Consider the following 9,822-nt stretch of genomic DNA (forward strand, 5'->3'; position numbering starts at 1 on the left):
GTAGAAGTGTACTTATGGAGAGCTGTTTACGTAAAACAAAACCTTAAGAGACAATACATCATTTAGATTGATGGCTGCTCCTACTGAACAGCCAAGACTGCAGAGTACTTTATGATCACCACTACACTGCATCAAGCAAGCACAGGGGATTTCAAGCAACAACTACTGGTATCATACCATCAGCGTAACAATATGCCAAGAGACAAAAAAAGTACAGAGATCTACTACGAAGCAACAGTTCCAATCTTGCAATTTATTTGGTGCACTTTAGACCCAGAAGAGACCATACAGCAGCATAAGACAGGATGGAAATAGGACACTGAATGAAAAATGTAAGGAGCCCAAATTTTTGCATTTTGTTTTGTTAGTACATGGCCAATGTGTGACTAAAATAAGCTAGAAATCCATAGCCAAATTACAGAAGGAACATAATGCAAATTTCAAGACAAATTTATGAAAAGTTAGAATGCAGTTGGTAGAGCGAGAACTGCTGCATACTGGAATTTCCCTACAAACATCTCCTTCTAAACAGGATCTGAACTCTCTTGTTCAGAGCTGGATGCCAGCGTATTAAGCCACTGTGCTACCTCACGCACTTCACAGGGCATAGCTAGCTCTCTAATGGAGATAGTCCTATAGAGCTGGTCGTATATTTCCACAGCAGTGGTGTTCATAAGGGGCTGCAGTGGGCAGGTGAAAAAAAGCCAATTGTGTCAGGAATCACAACTGAGAGAGGACACCCTGTATGATCACAAACTTCTAATGAACCTAATCTATGTTCTCTTTGTGCTCACCTTGTTATCCCCTCCTTCCCCTCATCTTGTCTTTTACTTAGACTAAACTTTTTGGGGCAGGATCTGTCTTTTTTTCCCTGCATGTTTGTAGTGTACTTAGCATAACAGGGCCCATGTCTATGACAAAGATTCCTAATACATACCACAATCATCTAGTCTTTCCTAATGTTTTCCTACACTGTTCTCCTGCCACATAAAGCCACCTTGTCTGATAATGAATGGACATGGCTACTCCTTACCATCAACCTATCTTCTAATTTAATTATTCTCTGGAAATATATGCTCTGTACAAAGAATTCTAACAGTAAATCTACAAACCAAATTCGAGAAATGCATAGGGTCTGGTGGCCAAGCCGATACTTGTAGTGTCATATGAAGCAGAAAATTGCCACTGGAGCTCCTCAAGGAAGCAAAATGCCATGATGGTTGGGTAAGTACTGGAGCAGATCCCCATGCAGGCGATATCCCCAGCAGAATGAAAACTGAAAAGAAAATGATCATTTAAAATCACAGTGACAAGGTAAAAGAGTTATACTGCACATCAACATTCAACACAGTGTTAAATATTTTTATCTTGGCTGCATTAGTTGAGAAAGAGTATTGAAGAAAAACATATTGTTTTCATCCCAACAGTAGCTGCGTTTATAGAAAATATGCCAATCTCTGTACACAGCAGCTGTTTCTAACTAGCCATTTATTTTTAGCCTTTATCCCCCCATAGCTGTTTATGGTCCCTTCTGTACAAAGGGCACTATATTTAACGCAATCACTGCTGGCAATGCCACAGATTGAGCATAACATGAAATTCATGCCTTGTAACATTGGCTTTGAAGGAAAACCAATTAAAACTCTAATCTCTTTTTTCAACTCATTCACAGTTCAAAGCCCCTCTCTGCACCACAAACAGTTATACACATACAATCACTTATAGCACAGGTATGTGGTGCTGTTCTGAGGGGATGTATTTTGGGTGGCTGTGGAATCTCCATCATTGGACATATTTAAAATCAGGTTACATAAACATCTTTCAGGGATGACCTAGAACAGATGGTACTTGGTCCTGCCATTAGTGCAGGGGACACGACTGGATGACCTCTCAAGGTCCCTTCCATTTCTACTATTCCATGTTAGCCTGTAGGCTTTACAAAATAAACTGCTGTGCATGAAAGTGAGAAAGCATTTGTCTGTTTAAAAAAAAAAAAAATCACATCCCCAATTTCTCACCCATAATTTTTAAGACCAAACCATCTACAGTTATGTTTTGTGAGGAAGCATTTCTTGAACTTGAGAGGGATTTTTTTTTTGTTTTTCCGGTCTTATTAAACTGCTACATATCTAACTGCAGCCCATTTGTGCATGTTGGGAAATATTTGTTTGGAAGGGTTGTGGGACTCCATTGGCAGGAGTCTCACCAACTCTTCTACCACAAGGAGGATTTTTCAGCTGTGTCTAAGAAGGTTGTGCAAAACTGCCACACAAACACAAAAAAAAAAAAAAAAAAGTCCACTGTTTTAAGTAAAAGCCAAAAAGACCTGCTCACAGTGTGATTCCTGATTCTAGGAAGCACCCACATTTGTACATAAAATTGGCATTATTTTTAAAATGTGAATTTTCAACATGCGACTCTTGCTATGTTAGGTAGGAACTGAAAGGCCGCAGTGCAAAACAAAACACTGGATAATCACGTGTCTCATCCAAGAATACTGGTAGCAGTTCAAAATTCAGATACATGGAGCGGGATTTTCATAAGTGCCTAGAGGAGATGGGCACACAAAACCTGTCCCAGTGGAGGAAGTGTAATGAAAAAAGAAACATGGATCATTATATAAACTAAGAAAACAACAGAACTAATAAAACAGAACAGAATCTTGTAATATGTGGTCAAGACTAAGATCCCTGAAGTATTATTTCTCAGATGTGGGAATTCACCAGTGGGGATCACTTGCATGGGTCTGACATACTTATTCAGCCATAATGAAGATGTTTTCTCCCTCCTGTGGGTTATGCTCTCTACAGAGACCAAACAGCCATCAAATGCCATCTTTCATTCACAATGACCCGGGCTGGGTCTTAAGCCTCAGAAAAAAGTAGCTTCCCATGAGTCAATGGGAAGCAAAATTTGCTTCCCAACAGGCTTCAGAGATCTTGCAGACCAAGCTAAGAGGGATGAGGGGGAAAAAAGCTGAAGCCTTATTAAAACCACTTTAAAATCTAATTTAAGAGTATACTCTGGCAGGATTATTTTATTAAAAGACTGCCATTTTAAACATACAATTTAAAGCTACTGCAACTGACAACTGCCAATGAGGAATCTGAGATTAGAGAGAAAACTCATCTGAATGTTATATGGCTGTTTTAGACATGCTTTATACAGAATTTCATTCCCCTAAAGAAGAGAGAACACAAACTTGAAACAGAGAGAGGAGAGAAAAAGAGATGCAGGTTGGAAGCAAAAACATAGGAGGAAATTAGTAATGGAAGTTTGTAAAATGTAATTCAAACAAACACTCATTTTTCACCTAATATTGAAAATTCATGTTATACCTATAAACATATGTTCAAGATGCCTTTATAATATGTAAAAAGCTACACCTGGTAGCCAACACCTGAAGTTAAATTAATCCCAGAAAGATGATCAATTCTGTGAAATTAAGACCAAGTGAACCTGGCATCTTACTGTATGCTGAAGCCATGTCCTGTTGCTGTGCCTCGATCAGGATACTGTGCCAGAATTAATGATAATGCCTTCAGTCTCTTTCTGCATTCCAGAAAGTCCTTGTTGAGATGAAAATCTGTGGAGGCTGAAAGTGGAAGTCCGTCCCTCACCCTCACCACACAGGCAAAAAGGATCATGGACATCCTCCACGAGAGTATTCATGAGGACAACCTGGAAATAAATGTGTAAAATTGAGACTACATCCATTCAACCTAATATGCAAAGATCTATTGCATCAGAGCATAGATTTAACTCTTTCACCACTGCTTCTCAACAATATTTTATGTACTACTACCATCCTTTAAAAGGCAATTTAAAAAGTTGTTTAATATTTTTGCTCTTTCAAATTGGAAAGGACCCTTTTCTGCTTCTTGCTAATGCATAAGGACAGCCCTTTTACCCAGAAAGAATTCACTGATTTCTTCTCAGTGGATTTTCACTTTAGAAGCATCAGGAACATGGGAAGAGATTTTTCAAAGACAAAAATCTCACTTGGACACCTAACTGCCACTGACTGGTTGTGACTTAAGGGCCCAAGGCACCGTATCTCCATTTTGTTTAAACAGCTTGCTTTAATGGAACAATAGAAATGTGCCATGTCATTCTTATTTTAAAATTAAGTGTATTTTTAGTATGCATCACGAGTAACAAGCATTAATAGATTTTAAACAATGATGTTACATTCATATTTGAATATACTGGGGGGGGTCTTGAGACTGCATTGTCCCAGGGCCCCACCTGCTCTTAATCCGCACCTAGAACTCTGAAGTAAACAAAGCAAGAACTACATGAGGTTGGCATGCTCTTAAAAAGAGAAAAATAATCAGCATTTGCTAAACTGGGTAACAGTACAAAACTTGGGCTACGTCTACACTAGAAACATCTGTCGACAGAAGTTACTGCCAACAGGGAAATCCCAACAGACCCTCTCTCGATGGATTGCATCTACACGCAACTTCCTCTGTTGACAGAGGACTGCCAGACTGCACTGCCCTCTGGTGCCAGAAAGCAGAATGGCAGCTCTGCAAAGAGGGCTTCCCAGCAACCAGAAGTCCTCTCTGTCAACAGAAGTGTCTACACTGCACTTCTGATGACCATTGTTATGCCTCAAATTTGAGGGATAATACTGTCGAGACACATGCAGACTTCTTTTGACAGACTGCATCGACAAACCCCTCTAGTGTAGACATGGCCTTGCAGTTGAGCTTTTAAAATGGACAGTTAAAAAAAAAAATCATTAAAGTAATTAATGTTTCCTGACAGTTTTAGTGCTTATACTTACAATGCTGATCTTTAAAAAAAAAAAGAATGCAGACACACAGTAACTGTACTAACATCTATGTAACAAACATCCCCACTTTCCTAATAAGCAAGATACAGCATGAAACATCACACTGACCCTTTTTTTTTTTTTTTTAAAAAAACACTGATATGAAAGAACAAACATGCCCAGACTTTAACCTACTAACGAAAGTTTGTTAGTTTAAAAGAAGTACAAATATTAGCATTGTTAACTATCAGGTAAGATCAGTACCTCAAAACAGCTCTCAGTCACTGGAAACTATTGCTAACAGATTAAGATTAAATCAATCTAAAATTGTATTTCAGCATATACAAAATGAATAGTATGAAATACAGCTGATGACACCTACTTACCCTCTTCTAATAAGAAGACCAAAGAGACGTTCAGTTAAATGGAAAGGCAACAAATTTAAAACCTAAAACAAAAATCCTTAAAATTAACCTGTACAATTCTTTGCTTCAACAAACCAATTTTGCAAGGATTTTAGGATTCAAGATTAGATGCCTGTGTTGATACCGAGAACACAGATAGCAACATGACCTAGAATTAACTTTTTTGTCATTTCCAAAGGAACTGTGTACAACTTTAACACACCTACTTATGAGCAGAAGAGAGAGAGACTTACGCATTCTTCACTGATTTGGGGTTTTGTTAGAAATCTAGTAGGAACTTGATTACAGGTCAGTGTTAATGTCACCCCATATTATGCAGGGCAAACCTTTAAAAGATTTAACTCACAAGTTTGTTCCATGATTCCGTCATACAGAGAAGCCACCACTTGTCATTAAAACACTGAAATATTCAGACCCATAGTGGGCAGCCTGTGGCCCATCAGGGTTCTTTCTATGTGTGGCTCCTCAGACATTTCATTTATCAATGCCCACGCGCAGGGTTGCCAGATGCCACTAGTTTCCATCTATGTAGTTCCCCCCATACCCCATCAGTATTACTAATATTACATGCACATAAAGCAAGGTGCATGCTAACTACATGACTGTAAGAGCCATGAACTCTCTCTTCACCCAGGCAAAGTGCTGCTCCGGTTCAATCAGCACACCCAGCACATTCTAGGTACGCAAGCGCAGTTAGCAAAACTGCCCAATCCTGGGAGACTGTCTTGGTTACAACAATCTCGCAACCCACTGAGGTGAAGGAGGGCCACTCAAGCGGCCCACTCACTAGCCTTGGTTGCCCAGCACTGAGTTAGATGTACCAACATCTCCCCACAAAGCATGATCTCTCCACCTGCTCTGTGATTCAGACCAGCCTCAACATCCCATTCATTTTTCTGCTCCCACTTTTACCTGTGTTTGTTCCACGCTGTCCCACAGACATAGAATGCCTTTTGAGAAACTTGTTTCCCAAGCCAGCTCCCTTTTGCTTGTTTAAATTATCAGGGCATGTGTTCACTTGCAGGTGACATGCTAAAGTTAGTTCTTGAGAGATTACTGGACTCATCAGGATGGGTATCTTCCTGAATACCTACATGATTACTACTTTAACCCTTGCCCTACCTCTCCTCTTCTCCAGTTTACTTCTCCATCTACGATCACTTGTCTGAATTTAAGCCCCAATCCAGCCACTGAATCTGTGTAATAGACCCTTGCACACATGGGCCGTTTCTACACTTGCCACTTTTGGCTAATAAATGGACCAAAATATGATAATGAGGCGTGGAGGCAAATTCCCCGTGCCTCATTATCACAAGGTCACATGATTTGGAGTGCTGCAGGAAGAAGGGGCCTCCGGAAGGACTTCCTTCCAAAGACCCCCCCGGGGGGGGCTGCGCTTCTAAACAGCATTTTGGAGTCCGGAAGAATGTCTTCCAAACTCCAAATCACGTGACCTTGTGCCAATGAGGCACAGGGAATTGCCTCTGTGCCTCATTAGCATATTTCGAGCCATTTATTAGCAAGTGGCATGTGTAGAAACAGCCATGTAGAGCTTCACTGAAGCCAACCACACAGAGATCCAGTTTTGAAATTGAAGCCTAGTAACACAGCATTTCAAGGACGTTTTTACTGTTTCTGTTAAACACTGATCATACATTCTGGTACTCAGAATTAAGCACTAACATACTAACAGTATTTCATTTACAGCCCCCTCCATGATACTCTACTGAAAACTATTAAATATTTTGGCAGGTCAGCTATAACAGCATTAGACTGGTCATAATTTCACACACTTTTTTTAAAGGGGCATTTCAATAGAGAAGGTGGGACTTATTTAAGAAACAAGATATATCAAATTGCAACACGAAGTACACTTGAACATCTAACAATACCCCAGAGATATTTTTTAAGATAAGGTTCAAAGACTAGAATTAGACATATATTGTAGCATTATTGCATCCCCTTCACAGGTACAGACCTACCTAATTATAAAAAACACGTCACAGACTGAAATCTGGTCTTGTGCGCTTTTCCCCCTATACTATACAGATTTCATGGGGGAGACCAGCATTTCTCAAAATATGGGTCACAACCCAACACTGTAAGCAGCAATGCAGAAGTGTGGCAATACCATAGCATGCCATCATTAATTCTGCACTGTTATGGATAGCACCATTGCCTTCAGAGCTGGGATCCCAAACAGCAACTGCTGCTGCTCTCCAGCTGCCCAGCTCTGAAGGCAATGCTGTCACCAAAGTAACAGTAATGCAGCCTCCCACACGATTACTCTGCAACCCCTCCACAACTCCTTTTTGGATCAGGACCCCTACAACTACAATATCATAAAGTCTCAATCTGAGTAACTGAAATACAGTGATGCAATGTGTTATTTTTAAAATCCTAGGACTATGAAATTGACCAAAATGGTCCAGGATTTGGTAAGGCCCTATTCATGGCTAAATTAGAGATCTCATTTATAAAACAGGCCACACATTTTCCATTACACTTTTTTTTCATATTTTGCAGTTTAGAAAGATATAGCCACCCAAAAGGCTCTGCTCACAAATGAAGACAGCTGGTTTGCTGTCCTTTAAAAGATACTGTTTTTTCTTTTAAGCAAAAAAAAATTTACTTACTATTGAAAAAGGGTGTTGTTTAATCAAAAGGATGGTTGGCAGCACTCAAGAAGCTAGAGTATCTTCACTCAAGCATCTGTTCTTCTCCATACTCATTTGAGTCACCTTTTCCCCCATTGGACGCTGCATTTAAGCCAATTTCAACCATACAATTTTGAGTTACTGAGCCAAGTTCTGCCCTCAACCACACCTATGCCACCCCACTGAGAACTGTAGGGGAGCTGGCAAAATTTACGTCAGTGCTCAGGAAAGATTTGGGGGAAAACTGAAGGTTTTTAGCTATGCATTTGATTAAAAGCTATGTTTTACTATATATAATGCACCTTTGATTTCATTTTCAAATGGGCCAAACACACACAGCTCCTATTGACGGCAGAAGCAGCTGTGGGTGCCCAAAACCTCTACTAGCCTATTACGCACACAACAAAGGAAATAAGCATCTTCATCAGCATTTAACAGAGTTGCAGAACACATACTGATATTATCCTCAACAAATACAAATAAATAAGCATGCGAGTGGAAACAGGAGTCAGGCTTTTGTCTTTTCTATGAAATCACGTATCCTGAATGACAGAAAGATAGCCATGTTAATCTGTACTCTATCAAAACAAAAAAAGCAGTCAGGTAGCACTTTAAAGACTAACAAAATGTATCAGTATTTAACGGTATGTAACAAAATGTATCATATGTAACAATGTATCCTGAGTGGACAGAATCACAGAACACTACAACTGTATTGCCCCTACCACACTAGAATAGCATTTTTTTCCCTTATGCTTTACCAATACCATTATACGTAGCACAGTTGTAGTCTGACTGTCCCAGACTATTAGAGACACACGGTGGATGAGATAACATCTTTTATTGGCTCAGCTTCTGTCGGTGAGAGAGGCAAAACTTCCGAGGGCCACCCCTTTAGGCCCGGGAAAGGAACCCCCGCAGCCAGGCTGGCGCAGATTGTTTAGCACACAGCACACACGCACCACAAGGCCGGCGCTCTAGCGCCACGACGCTTTCAAACGCTGGCCGGGGAATGTAGAAACCCCCGCCGGATTTCCACTCCAGCGACGCTCCCCCACCCCCACCCCCACCCCCGGGGCCTTTACACACTCTGGGGACAATCCCGCACGAGCAGCCGCTTCCTGGAGCCCCCACTCGGCGCCCACAAAGGGAACCGTGGAGAGAACCAACACGCCGCACCTGAGAGCGGCGGGAGTGGGTCAAGGTCCATCCAGCCCAGCGTCCCCTCTGCCGACAGAGGCCAGTGCCGGGAGCAGAGGAGGGAATCGCCAAGGGACCCCGGCCCTCACACACCCACTCACCTCCCCAGCCCCAGGAGCCTGCCAGCCCCGCCCCGCCCCCTCTAGGGCTCTCACCTTCGCCGCCGCGGGCCTATCCCAGCCACCCGCAGCCGGCAAGGGAGGCGGCCCCACAACAAACCCAGCCCCCACCCTTCCGCTCTCCTGCCGAGGCGGCGGCTAGAGAGGCCTCTCACCCCCGGGGCATGCCGGGAACGGCGGCGAGGCAGGAGCGCGCTCCTCGGGAGGCTCAGCTCTTAAAGGGCCAGGCGCTGCAGGGGCTCTGCTGAGCCCGCAGCGCAGCGCAGCGCAGCGATGTGGGGCCGGGACTTCGCAGCCCCGGCGCGGATCCTCCCGCACCAACCGAGCCGTGGAGCGACTCCCAACGCCCCCCGTCCTTCCACCCCCGCCCCCGGGGCCTGGCCTATGGGCCCATCTCCCCAGCCGACCCGCCGGGCCTGGCTCAGGTGCGCAACTCCCCCCAGTGCCCGGCCCAGACGCCCGACTCCCCCCCCATCCTTCCCCGGGGCCCGGCCCAGGTGCGCAGACCCCCCCCCCCCGTCCTTCCTCCGCCCCCGTGGCCTGGCCTAGGTGCCTTAGTCCCACCTCCCCCTCTCCACGGACTCCCCTTGAGCCTGGCTGAGGCACCTCACTCCCCCACCCTCTGTTCACGTGGGGGGCTG

At 43.3% G+C, this 9,822-nt stretch overlaps 1 protein-coding gene across 6 annotated transcripts in view; it reads right to left on the reverse strand.

Annotated features, from left to right (window-relative positions):
- The window catches only part of SEC22C (SEC22 homolog C, vesicle trafficking protein), a 29,146-nt gene extending 19,836 nt beyond the window's left edge, over positions 1 to 9,310 (reverse strand). For 4 of the 6 annotated variants that reach the window (XM_074985185.1, XM_074985184.1, XM_074985181.1 and 1 more), the window contains exons 1-3: positions 9,218 to 9,310; positions 3,472 to 3,681; positions 1,113 to 1,276 (exon numbers count right to left, since the gene is read on the reverse strand). In XM_074985185.1, the coding sequence (XP_074841286.1) occupies positions 1,113 to 1,276; positions 3,472 to 3,653 (346 nt within the window). In that variant the 5' untranslated portion in view covers positions 3,654 to 3,681; positions 9,218 to 9,310. Of the gene's footprint in view, positions 1 to 1,112; positions 1,277 to 3,471; positions 3,682 to 5,166; positions 5,207 to 9,041; positions 9,140 to 9,217 lie in introns of those variants that run through there. The other 2 variants (XM_074985182.1, XM_074985183.1) reach the window with 2 other exon arrangements.
- Between the last annotated feature and the right edge of the window lie 512 nt (positions 9,311 to 9,822).

The sequence above is a fragment of the Carettochelys insculpta genome, chromosome 2 (assembly GCF_033958435.1).
Source record: "Carettochelys insculpta isolate YL-2023 chromosome 2, ASM3395843v1, whole genome shotgun sequence".
Classification (NCBI taxonomy): Eukaryota; Metazoa; Chordata; order Testudines; family Carettochelyidae; genus Carettochelys; species Carettochelys insculpta.